This window comes from Anabrus simplex, chromosome 1 (assembly GCF_040414725.1).
Source record: "Anabrus simplex isolate iqAnaSimp1 chromosome 1, ASM4041472v1, whole genome shotgun sequence".
NCBI lineage: Eukaryota > Metazoa > Arthropoda > Insecta > Orthoptera > Tettigoniidae > Anabrus > Anabrus simplex.
In genome coordinates, this window is record NC_090265.1 from 1058507327 (window position 1) to 1058525935 (window position 18609).

An 18609-nucleotide genomic window follows, 5' to 3' on the forward strand; every position below is an offset into this window, starting at 1 on the left:
AACAATTCATATGCACCAAGCAATATTATCAATGCCGATGAAACTGCATTGTTTTTTAATGCCAAGCCCAAACGGACTTATAGTTTTGTAGGAGGGAAGTGCCAGCCGGGAAATTGTACAATGCACACGGAAGCGAGAGACTTCTTCCCCACGTCATAGGGAAATTAAATAAGCCACGATATTTTAAGAGCGTCGGGCACTTTCTGTACAAGTACAGGACATCTAAAATGCATTCAGTACAGTAATCCAATGAATAAAGGATTTGCACAGGGGAGCCAGCATAATTCATCCTCGTCTTTGAATCATGCATTTTTTCTTTCGATACTTGAGGTTATGTTTGCCAGTGTATTATCCAAGTGCATTATTTGAGTAACGTAAATGCACCTCATTGGATACATTTCAGGTTAAAAAAAATTTTTCAAGGCATTTGAAAGGTTTAAACTGTGAATCAAGGTGATTACATCCATTAATATGCCTTTGAACACTTTGTGATGCGGAAAGGGTTTGCATTTTTAAATTACGAGAGAAGTACCATGGCAGGAAATCGTACAAGGATAGAGTCACTGTACCGTGTTCTAATGCAGATGGAAGCAAGAGACTTTCTCCCCTCGTCATAGGAAAGTTCGATAAACCATAAACTACGATGATTTAAGGGCAATGTGTACTTTCCATGCAAGTACAGGACATCTAAAGTGCATTCAGTTCAGTAATCCAATGAATAAAGGACTTGCACAGGGGAACCAGCATAGATTTCTCCTCATCTTTATATCATGCTTTTTTTTTTTTTTCTTCTTTCGTTGTGTGAGGTTATGTTTGTCAGTGAGTTATCCAAGTGTATTGTGAATTCAAATATTGTAAATGCACCTTGTTGGATACATTTTGGAAATAGTTTTTTTCCATGGCATTTGAAAGGTTTAAACTGTGAATCAAGGTTAATTGCATGCAGCACGGGTCTTAGAATATTTTTTGGTGCGGCAAGGGTTGGCATTTCCGAATTACGAATTGGCAGTTAATTCGAAATCACTTAATTCAAAGTCCGATTTTTGCGTCCCAACGACTTTGAATTAATAAGGTTTTACTGTATTTACATGCTATTAAACACTTTTATAAAATACAAACATAAGATTCCTTTACTAAACACACTATTCACCCACACCAATATATAAAATCACAATTATGGATAATCAACTGAATGGAAAACAAAAAATCACTCTCTACTTACAGCTGTGGCTGTTCCACTAGTACAAACAATCTGTGCATTGTTTGTGAGACGTATCAATGTTCACTGTTATAACGTGCACATGTCTTCTAGATAAGACACAGTGTGTTAATACACATTATAAATCATAATTAGGAGGGTTGTAAGAAAACCGTGTTTAAAAAAGGAAACAAACTTAAATACACATTCCACTTTCATTTTACACTGCACACCCTACTTTTCTTGTCCATAATTTGCTTTTCAGTACACTTAAACAATTTTCTCCAAGGTTTCTGGTACCGGTATAAATCTGTGTGTTGTTTGTTAAAATTAGCTTCAATCTCTCTACACCTACGGATGTGACAGGACAGTACTTGAATTTGGGAGCAAGGGTAGGTGTTAAACATTCTGGTAGATTCACATTATCAGTACCAGCTAAATACCTTATTTACATGAATAATCCCCGCACCCTAACTTTAGGAAGACTGATTTTGAAAAAAAAATACCAACATTGACTCAAATAAAACCTGCACCCCAATTCCATGCCTCAGTTTTTTTTTTAAATATGCAGATATTATTCGTGTAAATACGCCTTATTTACGCGAATAATCCCCGCACCCTAACTTTAGGAAGGCTGATTTTGAAAAAATAAAATGCTAACATTGACTCAAATAAAACCCACACACCAATTTCGTGCCTCAATTTTAAAAAAAATATGCGGGTATTATTCGCGTAAATACGGAATTTGTTTATAGCTACCATGATGTCGGAACCTGGATTTCGTTTGCGAACATCACAATATTTTGTTTGCAGATGGAGTCTGAGGTTTCCTCGGATACTTTCCAGTTCACACTTCACTTTCTCCATAATCTCTAACCAATCATTAACACGCAGTCCATGTGTTTCTAGCTTCTTAAATGATTCTGGTATGATTTGGAAGTGTGTCTTGATAAGTGCCAGTTCCCTTTGAACCATTTCATTGTTGAAGGCCACTTTCGTCTCCTCGATAGTGCTGGTATCACTGACATATCCTTCAATTACACGCTTCACTCCATCAAAATAGTGACAATAGAAAAGTGCAGCTTTAATCCAAGTTTTCCAGCACATAAGGATTAGTTCTGGAGGAAGAGGAACGTCTGGTAGGCAATTCCTGTAAGCCTCTATCTGGAGAGGCAGTTTTACAAACTTTCTTTGTAGTGGATATTAGTTTGTTTACATTTTGGAAATTTTGCACTTATTTCTTATGCAACCCTGTTAAGGCCATGAGCTGTGCATGTTGAGTGAATCAAATTAGGATAAAATACCTTCGGTGCTGCAGCTGTTTTTAACATATAGCTGGCAGTGTCAGTCAGAAATACCTGGAGCTGACTGTCATTTCCACCCGAAGGCCAGAGCAGGCATATTGAATCTTTGACAAAGTGAGCGATTATAGAATAATTTGCCATTTTTAACACTTTACAAGAGATAAGGTACAGGGTACCCAGTTCATCTCCACTCAACTTCCCGATCAACATGTTTGCTACATACTGTATCTATCACATGCATCCTTAGTTTTGTCTACAACTCCCCAGATCAGACAGTCGGGTAACTCATTTCGAATTTCTTCCATCACTGAACTGTAACATTTGTCTAAGTATGCTTTCCAAACTGTAAGACTCTTGAAGAATAGAAAACTATGCAAATGAGGATTTGTTAATCTATTCCATGAAATATTTGCAAATATCATTGAGTAACACAAATCTCACGTAAGTTCATTTTGTCCCAAAGTGCATGGAAAATCTTGTGTCAGTAAGGTTTGTTTTGTCTTGCCACTACCAACTTGTTTAGCATTTGTATGAGCTGAGGTATTAGAGTGCTGTGTGAGCTAGTATGTTTTTCATAGAGAACCTGTTTGTCACAAACACAACAAAAAATTATTTTGCCATCTGTGGTATAATCTGTCACCTCCAATTCAGCATTTTGCAAGGTAAGTTCTACTACTTCTTTAACATTGTCTGGGACTTTGCTAAGTCAAACTTGGAAACACGTGACTGGACAGTTTATTAACAACCCGGCGAAGATCAGCATTGAAATATTTAACTAACTCACATTCACATGCCTGAGGTAACATCATTGCCTTCAAGAGCAGGTAGAACTCTGAGCAGTGCATGCAAAGTAATTTTTGTTCATAAGAACAGGGTTCTGAGGTTCCTATAGCTCTTCAGCAAGGAAGTTACCTTCTTCATCATCATCATCAATGTCCCACTCCAGTCGCCTGGGTGTTTGTTACGTGTTACTTCTTATAGTCCATTAACCCATTTCCCCTGTAGTGCCCTTTCGTTCCCCTTTGAAGCAATATTTATCTGATTCTTGGTACGGATGAGTGACAAGCCAGGCATTTTGGTGTGTAAATACCTAATAAGGAAGCACTCGGTTAATTTGAAATGTACGTACTAATCTGAAATAAATGCACTATTAAACTTAATAATTCATCCAATTTCATCTTCAGATGCACTTCCTTGTCAGTTTTTGGAGGTCTACATGTCAGCAAACAAAATATGCACTTGGATCCAAATTTGATGTCTGGCAATAATCAAGGTTGTTTTGCAGTTGGTGACAACTTTTCAGGCTCTATGGCGGATGAGTAAACCATTTTTTAAATTCTATCTCAAGTATGGAATACTGATTCAGTCTCATCAATGAAATTCGTGGAGTGTTGGTCTTATTCGTTCTCCAAACTCTTGAAGGGATTTTCAATTCATTAAGTCCTCCTCTTCTCAATTCTTTTCATGATTTAGAGTCTGATATGCATTTTCATGACTAACATATTATTATGATCACTACCACAATTTGTTCCAGGAAAAGTCTTTGAATCTAGGACAGAAGATTTCCATCGTTGTCTGACTAATAAGACTCTGTCACCAGGCAAAATCCGTGTGTGACGTTGCCTTGCATGATGCTTAAAGAGTGTGTTGCAGATAGTTATATCATTGTCAACACAGAATTCCAATAAGCATCCTCCTTGTTCATTTCTCTCACCTAAACCATATGATCCAACCAAAGATCTCAAATGACTACCCTTAGTAATATCCCTGATCTTAGCATTAAAGTCTCCCTGAATTATTAGTACTTCCCTGTTTGGTATTTTGTTGATGGTACATTCTAGCTGTTCATAGAACTCTTTGATTTCCTCACCAGCTGCTGTGAACACCTGAGCAATGTTAATCTTGCAGGGGGGGGAGCATTCATCTTGATGGACAGGATTCTGTCGTTGATGGATTCATATCCCAGGACAGCATTTTTCAGACTCTTGGGAATGACTACAGCAACACCATTCCTGTTCTGAATCTTTCATCCGGAAGGGTACATGGTGTTCTTCTTGCGTTTCATAATATGGCCACATCCCTTCGAGTGTATCTCACCGAATTCAAGAAGATCCAGTTTGTGTTTGATTGCAAAAGACCACGAACATTCTGTGTTGCAATTTTTCAGTGACACACACGGATAAATTGCTGATTGATACAGGGGCTTCTCTCAGTCCTGTCTCCATTGAAGAACTACATGGAAAACTTGAAACTCCCGAACATACAAAGTGAATGAAACCATAATGGGATTATTAAGGGAAAATATCACATTGGCAGTTTCCCATTGCCTTCCACTGTTTTAAAATAGGATACAAAAATATAGCACTTCTCCATAGACATTATTCTGTAAATATAATCTATCAACTGATCTATATTAATGGCATAACGGTGTCCAAAAATCCGTAAGTGGTTAAAACATTCTCATCAATGTGTTTTTGTCTGGAAAACAATATAAAATGTATTGTGACTTTATATATGCTTCCTAACATCACTTCTGTATCAACCTGAACTTAGCCAATGCGGTAAAGGAATACTAAATATGTTTAACAAATAACATTTCCTCAAGAAGGTACATATGAAAAGTTAACCTCACTGAATGTTGCTATGAGCAAGAGTCCATATTATACGAAAAGGGAACTGAAAACTATACACCCTTCCTGATCCTGCAGATGATGACCACACTCACAGGTAAAAAATCATATGAAAATAATAATGTTTAATTTTGTCCAGTAAGTGCCAAATGTGGCACTAGAGGCTAACATAATCTAACGTGAAGTGTCAAATGGACTTTTTTTCTACTGTTCAACAATCTGAAGGGTATTACATCGGTAAGTTGCAGACAAACTAGCCAGCTGGCCTCATGTCGATGACAGAGCATGGGGCCACCTTGCATTCTTTGCTTTTTCACACCAGGCAAATGCTGGAGCTGTACCTTAATTAAGGCCATGGCCGCTTCCTTCCCATTCCTAGGCCTTTTCTGTCCCATCGTCGCCATAAGACCTATCTGTGTCGATGTGACGTAAAGCAACTAGCATTCTTTGCTGGACTAGTAAAGAGAGAGGGAGCACTACTGGAACACTTCATTAAGATTACTAATTTTCAAGTATTAGAAGGGTATAAAACAAAATTTAATAGAATTTATTAATTCACAATATTATATATTTTTAAAATTTAAAATGTTATTTGATAGAATCTGATGATGTTCAAGAACAAAACATGTTATAATGCTTTTTAATTAATGGATTTTTTTTCAGGTATAATCAGTTAAATGTTTTCTTTTCCAGATATTTTATAAATTTATGTTATATTGAACTTATCCTCCCCATGAACCATGTGACCTTGCCATGGTGGGGAGGCTTGCACGTCCCAATGAAGCAGATAGCCGAGCCGCAGGTGCAACCATATCGGATGGGTATCTGTCGAGAGACCAGACTAATGAAAGGCTCATCAGAAGGGGGGTAGCAGCTTTTCGGAAGTTACAAGGGCGGCAGTCTAAGATGATTGACTGATATGGCCTTGTAATAATACTCAGCATGGCTTAGCTGTGTTGATACTGCTACATAGCTGAAAGCAACGGGAAACTACAGCCGACTAACTCCGGAGGACATGCAGCTCTCTCTGTATGAATGGTATACTGATGATGACTTCCTCCCTGGTAAAATATTCTAGAGGTAAAATAGTCCCCCTTTCGGATCTCCAGGCGGGGACTACACGAGAGGGGAGCAGTCATTAGAGAGAATGATATCAACATTCTATGAGTCAGAGTGTGGAATGTTATAACTTGGAATCGTTGTGGTAGGTTAGAAAATTTGAAAAGGAAATGGATAGGCTAAAGTTAGATGTAGTTGGTATAAGTGAAGTATCTTGGCAGGTTGAGCAAGATTTTTGGTCAGGCGACTACAGAATTATCAACACAAAATCAAACAGGAGAAATGCAGGAGTTGGTTTAATAATGAATAGGAAAATAGGGCAGCGGGTAAGCTATTACGATTAGCATAATGAAAGGATTATTGTTGTCAAGATAGACACCAAACCAATACTCATCACAATAGTCCAGGTCTGTATGCCTACTAGTTCAGCGGATGATGACGAAATCAAAAGAAATATATGAAGAGATAAAAGATTTAATACAGTAATGCAAAAGGTGATGAGAATCTAATTGTGATGGAGACTGGAATGCAGTGGTAGACCAAGGAAGAGAAGGAGAATTCAGATTGGGACAAAGGAATGAAAGAGGAAGTTAGCTGGTTGAATTCTGCACCAATCACAATTTAGTCCTTGCTAATACTTGGTTCAAACACACAAATGATGGCTGTATACGTGGATGAGACCTGAAGAAACTGGAAGGTATCACATAGACTTCATTATGGTTAGGCAGAGATTCAGAAACCAGATGTTGGATGTTGGATTGCAAAGCTTTCCCAGGAGCAGATGTGGACTCTGATCACAACTTGTTGGTCATGAAATGCCATCTGAAGTTAAAGAAATTGAAGAAGGGAAGGAATGCAAGGAGATGGGATCTAGACATACATACATTATCATTATAGACTGTCATGCCTTTCAGCATTCAGTCTGCAAGCCTCTGTGAGTTTTCTAAACATCACCACAGTCCTTGATTGGCATAAGCCTTCTTTTTACGTTTACAAGCTGCTCTCACTTCATCATTCCACCAAGATGTTCGCCTTTTCCCATCTTTACACACAGTTGTTCCTAGGCATTCCCTTGCTATTTTTACTACAGCATCCCTGTATGCCACTCATTCACTTTCTACATCCTAAAGCTGCTTACTGTCTACTGCTCGAAACTTCTCACTAATCATATCCATGTACTTCTGTCTAATTTCTTCTTCCTGAAGATTTTCTACCCTTATTATTTTGCAGACTGATTTCACCTTCTCTACCCTAGGCCTAGAGATACTTAGTTCACTACAGATCAGATAGTGGTCTGTATCATTGAAAAATCCCCGGAAAACTCGTACATTCCTAACAGATTTCCTGAATTTGAAGTCGGTTAAGATATAATCTATTATGGATCTGGTACCCCTAGCCTCCCATGTGTAGCGGTGAATAGCCTTATACTTGAAGAATGTATTCGTAACTGCTAAACCCATACTAGCACAGAAGTCCAGCAAACGCTTCCCATTCCCATTAGCTTCCATATCTTCCCCACATTTACCAATCACCCTTTCGTATCCTCAGTTCTATTCCCGACTCTCACATTGAAATCGCCCATTAGCACCATTCTCTCCTTCCTGTTGACCCTGACCACGATGTCAGTCAGTGCTTCATAAAACTTGTCAACATCCTCATCTGCACCCTCACATGGTGAATACACGGAGACAATTCTAGTCCTGATTCCTCCAACTGACAAATCTACCCACATCATTCGCTCATTTACGTGCCTAACAGAAACTATGTTGCGTGCAATGGTATTCCTGATATAGAGCCCTACCCCAGACTCTGCCCTTCCCTTTCTAACACCCGTCAAGTACACTTTATAATCTCTTATCTCTTCCTCGTTATCTCCCCTTACCTGAATATCACTTACTCCTAGCACATCCAGATGCATCTTCTTTGCTGACTCAGCCAGTTCTACTTTCTTTCTTCCATATGCCCCATTAATATTGATAGCTCCCCATCGAATTCCATTTCATTCGCCAAGTTGTTTCCAAGGAGTCCCTCGCCTGTCAAATGGGAGTGGGACTCCGTTACTCCCCTAGGTCCGAGGCTTAAATGTTCTGAGCTCGGTAAATTCATGAAGCAGGATGCTACCCTACTTGCACATAGTCCAAGTGAGGATCTCTCCTCTAACGGGTTATGGACCACTAGTGAATTGTATAGTTCTAGCCGCCTGAGCACAAGGAGGGCCATGACTCAGAATATGTCCGAGATGCCCACTCCCATTCCATAGCAACTGGTATCCCGACTCTCAGGACCACTTACTAGGACACTCAGCCATTGCCCGTGGTTCACGAACTAGGACGTGACTACAGTAACCCACACCATGAACCATAACAAAATCTAGACAAGTTGAAAGAAAAGAGTGTGAGAGATTGTTTCAAGGAACATGTTGCACAAGAACTGATAAAAAAAGGCTGAAGGAAAAAGAATGGACAGTCATGAAGAGTGAGGTCAGTAGGGCTGCTGGAAGAAATGTTAGGAAGAAATGAAAGATCAACTAAGAATCAATGGATAACTTAGGATGTACTAGACCTGATTGATGAATGACAAAAATACAAGAATGTAAAAAATGAACAGGGCAGAAAAGAATACAGGCAATTAAAGAATGAAGTGGACAGAAAGTGCAGGACAGCTAAGGAAGAATGGCTGAAAGAGAAGTGCAAGGATGTTGAAGGTTGTATGGTCCTAGGAAAATTAGATGCTGCATACGGGAAAATCAAGGAAACCTTTGGAAAAAGGAAAAGTAGGTGTATGAATATTAAGAGCTCAGATGGAAAACCACTTCTAGGGAAAGAAGACAAGGCAGAAAAATGGCAGGAATACAGCAGTTGTATCACGGTAAAGACTTAAATGGTATGTTTCTGGAACAAGAAGAGGCTGTTGATGCTGATGAAATGGCAGACCCAATTTTGAGGTCAGAATTTGACAGAGCTTTTAGAGACCTAAATAGGAACAAAGTACCAGGAATTGATGATATTCCCTCTGAATTACTGATTGCTTTATGATAAACCACCATGGTGAGGTTAGTCCATTTAGTGTGTAAGATATATGAGACAGGAGAAGTGCCGTCTGATTTTTGGCAGAATTCCCAAGAAAGCCAGTGACATACCATTAGTTTAGCCTGCAAAGTTTTAACACGTATTATTTACAGAAGAATGGAAAGACAAGTTGAAACTGAGTTCGGAGAAGATCAGTATGGCTTCAGGGTAGGAACACGTGAAGCACTCCTGACTTTACATCTAATTTTAGAGAATCAAATTAAGAAGGACAAGCCCATGTACGTGGTGTTCAACGATTTAGAAAAGGCATTCGATAATGTTGATTGGACCAAGCTATTTGAGATTCTGAAGGTGCTCGGGATCAAGTACCAAGAACGGAGAATTATATACAATCTATATAAAAATCAATCTGCAGTGATAAGGATCAAGGGCTATGAAAAAAGAAGCAGCAATCCAGAAAGGAGTGAGGCAAAGCTGCAGTTCCCCCCCCCCCCCCCCTCCTCCTCCTTCTCCTTTTCATTGTTTATGTAGAACAGGCAGTAAAGGAAATCAAAGAGAAATTTGGAAAGGAAATCACAATCCAAGGAGAGGAAATCAAAACCATGAGATTTGGCGATGATATTGTTATTTTATCTGAGACTGCAGAAGATTTGGAGAAATTGCTGAATGGTATGGACGGAGTCTTGGGAAAGGAGTACAAGATCAAAATAAATAAATCCAAAACAAAAGTAATGGAGTGCAGTCGTATGAAGTCAGGTGGTGCAGGTAATATTAGATTAGAAAATGAAGTCTTAAAGGAAGTAGATGAATATTGTTACTTTGGTAGTAAAATAACTAACAATGGCAAAAGTAAGGATAACATAAAATGCAGGCTACCACAAGCAAGGAAGACCTTTCTTAAGAAAAGAAATTCGCTCACTTCAAACATTGATATAGGAATTAGAAAGATGTTTTGAAGATTTTCGTCTGGAGTGTGGTAGCCTATTGTATGAAAGTGAAACATGGTCGATGACTAGCTCAGAAAGAAAGAGAATAGAATCTCTTGAAATGTGGTGTTACAGAAGAATGCTGAAGGTGAGAGGGATAGATGAATCATGAATGAAGAGATACTGAATCGAATTGGTTAGAGGAGGTTGTTGTGGCTAAATTTGACAAAAAGAAGAGAGAGAATGATAAGACACATCTTGAGACACCCAGGACTTGATCAGTTGGTTTTTTAGGGAAGTGTAGGGGGTAAGAACTGTAGGGATAGACCAAGGTATAAATATGACTATCAGATTAGAGCAGATGTAGGATGCAGCAGTTACGCAGAATGAAAAGGTTACCACAGAATAGGGTAGCATGGATTGCTGCATCAAACCAGTCTATGGACTGATGACTCAAATAAAAAGGTTAGCATAGGATAGGGTAGCATGGAAAGCTGCATCAAACCAGTCTATAGACTGATGACTCAAACAAAAATTGAACTGGTTTTGATGGACTGAAGAACCTCACAATTATTTTTTTTAATACATTAATATTATAGAGTACAAGCACTTCATTCACGTACAATAACCAACTGGGATGATGATGATGGTGATAGATCAGATATGACTGAAATACTTGACCTAGCCTAGAATCAAACCTAGGGCCCTCTAAACCAGAGGCCACGGCACTGACTAGTCAGCCAATGAGTCAGACAGTATTGCTACTAATAATAATTTTTTAAAAAGCCCCATGTTTCTACAGCCCTTCGCCTACTGCTGCTCAGTTGGAAGACCTGTGGATTACGAGGTTATGAGTGGTCGATGCATTGAACCTTCTCTGTCACTGTTCTTGATTTTCTAGATCTGGGCTGCTGTCTCAGTCAGATAGCTCCTCAGTTGTTCTCAGATAGGCTGAGTGAACCTTGAACCAGCCCTCAGATCTAGGACTTATCCAGAAATTGAACCCAGAGAATCAAGCCCAGAGCTCCTAAACCTTGAGGCTGGCATGAACAACAACCGTAATAATAATAATAATAATAATAATAATAATAATAATAATAATAATAATAATAATAATAATAATAATAATAATAATAATCATCATCATCATCATCATCATCATCATCATGAAGTAAGGAGAGGGTGAAACTCAATGTCGGCACATAGCCAACTCCTGCCAAATAACACCAAGGTGTTTACTCAAAGCTTTATGTCCACACCCTGTGGAATAATAATAATCATAATAATAATAATAATAATAATAATACCTCAGCCGGCCCCGTGGTGTATGGGTAGCGTGCCTGCCTCTTGCCCAGAGGCCACGGGTTTTATTCCCGGCCAGGTCAGGGGATTTTTCTCTCGACCTGAGGGCTGGTTCGAGGTTCACTCAGCCTACGTGATTAGAATTGAGGAGCTAGCTGACGGTGAGATGGTGGCCCCGGTCTCGAAAGCCCAGAATAACGACCGAGATGATGTGTCGTGCTGACCACACGGCCCCTTGTAATCTGCAGGCCTTCGGGCTGAGCAGGCCAAAGCCCTTTCAAGGGCGCAAAGTGCCGTGGATTTTTTTAAAATAATGCCCCAACTTCGACACAATTTAGGTTGGCTGTGTGTCAATTTTGACATTCCCTTTTACTGTACCAGATGATAGAGAAACCATAAATCTATTGGGAAACCTGTTTTAATTTTGTCTGGTAGGTCCTGAAATTGACATATGATATTTTACATGCTGGCTTTATACAATGTGAAGTGTCAAATATACTTTTTTACACCTTCCAACAGTCTGAAGGGCATCATCATCATCATCATCATCATCATCATCCCAGGTATAAAGCTCTGATCTTGGGCTCTGGAAGTGTTTCTACCTCTGAATGCAATTGATTATCTTTCATATTATATGGATGAATTAATCATACAACCCATATATTTGCCCACATAATCCCTCAAGGAACACCCCCTGTCCTTATACCTTTTATAGTTTGTATTGAAACTATTAGAAATATTATTCGCCCAGGCACATTAGCTATTCGCTTAGCTGCTTTAATACAGCAGCTGGCTTGCAATAATTGAACCTACTAGTATGTATCGTATGGCTTTTAGTATCTGGAGTGTCTGAGGACATGTTCGACTCACCTGGTGAGGTCTTTCTATTTGACACCCATGGGCTACCTCATGTCTAGATGTTCGGATGGTGAGGATGATGGGGATGATGTAGGGAGAGGGTGAAACTCAATGTTGGCCCATTGCCAATTCCTACCGAATAAAACCAAGGAGTCTGCTCAACGTTTTACGTCCCCATCCAATGGATGAATCAACATCAACAGTGTCATATGCCCTCATGGTGTTTTTTTTTTTTTTTGCCAACTGGACTCGAACCAACTAACCATGGTGTCAGACCATATAAACTTGACGCCATAACAATCGTAGCCACCAGGCGTACCTACCAGTGACAAGAGAGAACTGGGTGCAATATTTAGTCTAAATAATCTCACTGGCACAGTTTGTAATATAAACATATGTGTACTATGTACGTAGAAGAAGTATTATGAAAGATTTAATAGGAAAAAACCTTGCTTACAATTACACATGATGGTGGTGGTGATTATTGTTTTAAAGGGATAAAACAACATGGGAATCAGCCTCATACCATTACAGATCCTGAGAGTTAATTTCAATGTTGAAACATACCAATACCTATTTTAAAACAAAAAAAAAATGAAATATTTTAAATTCTGGCATAGATTTTTGAAAACACAAGTGTAGTATGATAGCATATAACTACTCCACTACACATCTTCTGATGGTAATCCAAATTTATTATTATTATTATTATTATTATTATTATTATTATTATTATTATTATTATTATTATTATTATTATTACAGTTAACATTGTCCTTTACATACATTTTTAGGCTAAATTAGCTATTACACTGTGTAATACCATGTTTACTCGCATATATCTCTAACTTTTCCCTAAATATTTGAGCATAAAATTGGGTTAGTAAATCAAATTTGATTAGAAATAAAATATTTTCTAAGGTAATAAAGCTTTGTCATTTCACATAATAGATTGCATTTTATTATATTCCGTAACATGTTATTGAATATTAAGAAAAGTGTTATTGTAGGATTCCATTGTTTCTGAATATGCTTCCCTGGCATTTCTGCTTCTTCTTCAAGAATCACACTACCCAGACACGGTTCACCATCAGTTCCATATGGCTAATACCTTGTTTTGTTGCTATTTCACATGCTCTAAATTGTAGCATTTCCTGTGACTCTCACCATATCCATCATCATATAAACATTTCATGTACTGAAGCAGTTCATTATCGATCTCAGGAAACTTTCCACTTTTTGGGCCCAGAAACGCTTTTCTTGAGTCGATATTGTTTTCAAGATAACTTTCTGTTTTTGCCAGTATCATACATTATACATTATACCCCGTCACATTAAATTCTCGGCCTGTGGCACGATTATCATATTTCTCCGCAGATTGAATAACTTAAAATGTAAAAATTGCCACAAAACTTGAATGCTTCTTCATAACTCACCTGTAAGCAAAGTCATGTTGGAAGGCAGATTATGGTACGATAATATACAGGACTCAGTCTTATACCTTACATCTTGTACATACCGTATACTGGTAGACTGAAATTGCAGCCAGTTCAGCAGTGTCACATTCCATCTGTAGTTCATTAGTCCAGGAATAACTTAGTATCCAGAATTACCTACCTGACTTTCACCAAATAAGGGGAAGAGAGCTGGTGCACCCAAGGTAACAGGAGGATAATGGGAGACAGTTCAACCTTTAGCTGAGAACAGGCATGCATGCCACAGAGTGTACTTTGTCATATTTATATTGACACATGAAGAATAACTGATGCAAGATATAAGCGGGGATTATTTTTCTCCCTCAGTTCCTTACAAAAAATTAGGGTGCATGAGTAGATGTGGTATTATTAGCTGGAAGCCTTCTCCTATTTCCTTATGTGAGAGTTATAATTTCTCTAGTATGTTGAATACCAGCAATTATTTTTTGTAAGTAACTATATTTCATGTTCGATTGGTACTTTAAGTGCTCTGGATTTTAGATTGGTTGAAGTAGAGCTGTGTACTTGATGTTTATTTTTCAGGACTGAGTTCAGTATAGAAGGCACATGTCATACCTGTGCTTTAGACCGTATGGATATTGAGTTCGCAGATTTCTTCCATCCATTGCCAGTGCCTGGTGAGTTACATTTACAATGCATTATTATTATTATTATTATTTTTTTTGCTAGTGTTTTTTACGTCGCACCGACATAGATAGGTCTTATGGCGACGATGGGATAGGAAAGGCCTAGGAATTGGAAGGAAGCGGCCGTGGCCTTAATTAAGGTACAGCCCCAGCATTTGCCTGGTGTGAAAATGGGAAACCACGGAAAACCATTTTCAGGGCTGCCGATAGTGGGATTCGAACCTACTATCTCCCGGATGCAAGCTCACAGCCGCGCGCCTCTACGCACATGGCCAACTTGCCCGGTATTATTATTATTATTATTATTATTATTATTATTATTCAGAATTTGACGTTATCTCCATGCCAGTGCCACTATTGACAGACAATGGTGTTGATCCATATCTTTGTTCCCTTTGATTGCTTTGGCCACTATGACAACACAACATATTTTGTTTATGTATTCTGTGTTCTATGATGATGATGCTTGTTGTTTAAAGGGGCCTAACATCTAGGTCATTGGCCCCTAATAGTACAAAATGAGATGAAATGTACTGAAAATTTAAAACTCCAAAATCATCCACTGACTAGAATTCTAAATGTGATGATGAAGAATGAACGGATGGACATGAATTTAAAACAATCAGTGGATCCGACCCACAATGCCCCACATTCCCAGAAAGTAGCCTTAAATGATAGTATTATTGACCAAGGGACTGCTTCTAAAGCACAACACTGAATCGATGGTGATTGTAGTCTAAAAAGGTCCAAAATCCAGGTCATCGGCCCCTCATGGTATTTGTCATGTTGCTGTACTAATCAAAAGTAGCGTAGACTCGTGGTATTCCACACATTATGGTACTACTCACCAGGTAATGTAATGCGCACATGTAACACAGACCTATGGCGTTTCTCACATGGCGGTGTTATTTACAGGCAACGAAAACCTATGGTGTTCCTCACATAGGTGTACTAATCACAGGGACTCGTACTATCCCGTGGTGTTCCTTAGTAGTGGGTACTAATCATAGGCAAGGGAGATCCACAGTGTTGCTCATATAGTGGTACTAATCACAGGTACTGTGAAACCCACCCTGATTCACACACAGTCATTACTAATCCTAAACCTATTGTGTACCTAACATAGTGGTACTATGCGCAAGTAAAAGCGATCCATGGTGTTCCTTGTGTGATGGTACTAATTACAAGTAGTCTCATGGTCCTAATTCGATCATCCCTTGGTCGCTCCTTTTAGTTGCCTCTTACGACAGGCAGGGGATACCATGGGTGTATTCGTCCCCCACTCACAGGGGGTGTGTTCTCTGGGCTTTTTGTGAAGAATATGTTAAAGTTGATTAGTCCTCTGTAATAGAGGTGTTTTGCTTGTGTGTGTAGAGAATACATACTTATGAAGAGAAATGAAATGAAATGGTGTATGGCTTTTAGTGCCGGGAGTGTCCGAAGACATGTTCGGCTCGCCAGGTGCAGGTCTTTCGACTTGACCCCCGTGGGCGACCTGCGCGTCGTGATGAGGATGAAATGATGATGAAGACAACACATACACCCAGCCCCCGTGCCATTGGAATTAACCAATTAAGGTTAAAATCCCCGACCCGGCCGGGAATCGAACCCGGGACCCTCTGAACCGAAGACCAGTACGCTGACCGTTCAGCCAACAAGTCGGACTTTATGAAGAGAGATTAGTATGTTTTATGCTAACCTCCTAACAGCTTCATGAATATAAAGATAGACTATAAATCATATCTGGTAACAGTGACAGGATGTGCATGGAAGTAGAATAAAGTAGAATATTATCTTTGAATTCCTTTCTAAGTATATGTCAGCTAGTTTCTTTTGGCAAAATGAGTAAATTTGAGCACTTAGCAATCTGCATTAAAGAAACAAGGTGTAAGAACACTGTTTACAAAGATGTATAAGGTTATTGATAATCTGTTTTTTAAGACTAGCAGTCTGAATGCTAATTTCGATGTGCTTGGAAGTCATTACAATGAAATAGTCATTCTTGGTAATGAAATTAGTTTGTTTATATATGATGTTAATGAAAGGAAGAGAAAATTTCAGAGGAATTAGAGGGAATTGATGAATATAAGTTTAAGTACTTTACCTTGAACGATAAGATTACTTTATTTCAATAATTTTTCATGTAATGGTAAATTATCCACTCCAGGGGGCAACTTTGATAGAAGACATAGTTTTCATCTTCCTAAAATGGAACTAGTAAAATACAGTATACAGGTGAAATATGTCTGAATGGATATGGATTTTAGGCCCAAGTTTTACATATTGATGCAGATTCTGCGCTGTCAAAAGAAGAAAAGTTTTAATATTTAATTCAAGCTATTGGTCCCAAGTCATGAGCTTGCATAGTCATATCTACTGTAGGTAGAAAGCTTTCCTACAACAGGTGAAAACTATGATAAAGCAATTACTGCACTAAAGGAAAGATTTGGTGGACAAGATCTGCTGGTAAAGTACTACATGAGAGAGTTACTGAAGCTGGTTTTGACCCATGGTAGTTTAGATCTTCCTCTACTTTATGATAGTTTGGAAACAATTGTTTACACTGGGACTAGGAAATATGTTGGACATTTACACAGTCTTTCTGTTTCCAATAGTGGAATTCTGTTTACCCAACTATACTCTGAGATTGTGGCAAAGAACACATAGCGCTAAAACATCACTGAGGGAACAGGCGGACAATCTCCTTGCATTTGTTAAATCAGAGGTTGAAACAGAAGAAGAGAGGGTAGTGTTTAGCATGTGAGAAGAGGACTCAGTCTGCTGGTACTAAGCAAGCACAATCATTGTCGCCTGCATATGGAACAGAATGCTATCCAACATCATCAGACTTAACTGTACTAAATGTGTCAGAAACATGTATTTTTTGGCAGGAGGAGAAACGCAATACCGTGTACTGCAAAAGCATTGAAGATGACCCTTAGGGAGAAAAAGGAATTAGAGGGTTGCTACTTTTCTTGCACATGGAAAATTCTAAAATTCTAAAAGAATTTAATTGTATGAAGTCCACCTGCTCAGTACAAGTTTGCCATTTGATAAATGGCCTGTCTAAAAAGCTACATAGGACATGTTTCAACCTAGCCTAGAGGTCATCATCAGCTAAAATAACACAAAAGATGAAAGACATATACGAAAACAGTGATACATAATTTTTTTTTATAAAATACAATCAACAAATGCAATAAAAAGCTTTGTTTAAAATGTTCATAGCCTCAATCTTGGATGAATCTAGTTGTAACAGGTGTGTGTCCAACCGTATTTACCACAACTGTTGGTTGGCTGGAGGAATACTTTAAAATTGTGAAGACTGTCAAATGTTATCTGTTTGTCATGCTTCTGGAACGGAAAGTTTTGAAATCTGTAAAATTTCTTCACAGAGAATACAAGTATAGCCAGGATCTCAAAGCGAAACCAAAAAGCCAAGTGTGTTTTTGTATATGTCTTTCATCTTCTGTGTTCTTTTAGCTGATGATGACCTCTAGGCTAGGTCTAAACATGTCCTATATACGAGGGTCATCCGGAAAGTAGTACCCGTTAGCGCCGCATGAAGCGCTGATGACTTGGGTAGCCGCTGGGCAAGGTCAGACCGCATCAGTGGCTTGTCTGCCTGCTCTGTGCAAGGTTGCATGACGCTAGCATTGCCTGTGTTGTGTCTGTGATCGTTTGAAATGTTTAAACAAATTGAGAACCCCACCAGCTGTAAAGTGAGGGCCGTGATTAAATTTCTTAATGCACGAAACGTTCAACCTTGTGATATTCATCGCCAATTAAGGGATGTGTAAGGAGACAATGTGATGGACGAGCCGTCTGTTCGGCGCTGGTGTCGCAACTTCATCCTGGGGAGGGGGAATACACACGACGGAGCGTTCAAGGAGATGATCTGTCATTACAGACCAACTGCTGAGCGCAGTAGACGAATGCGTGAGGAACGATCAGCGCGTCACAATTGATGAACTCTGTGAACATTTTCCTAATGTGTCTCGAACAATTGTTCATTAAATTGTCAAAGACCATCTGCATTATTCAAAAATCTGTGCAAGGTGGGTCCCTCGTATGCTTACAGAGGAGCACAAAACCAAGCGTATGGCTGCAGCACTGACGTTTCTGGGACGTTATTCCAATGAAGGAGACTCTTTCCTGACTCGCATCATTACTGGGGACGA

At 38.9% G+C, this 18609-nt stretch overlaps 1 protein-coding gene across 1 annotated transcript in view; it reads left to right on the plus strand.

Annotated features, from left to right (window-relative positions):
- The window catches only part of LOC136857962 (AP-5 complex subunit beta-1), a 185897-nt gene that overhangs the window by 153435 nt on the left and 13853 nt on the right, over positions 1–18609 (plus strand). The window contains exon 16 of the mRNA XM_067137099.2: positions 14325–14419. Coding sequence (XP_066993200.2) covers positions 14325–14419 — 95 coding nt within the window. The remainder of the gene's footprint in view (positions 1–14324; positions 14420–18609) is intronic.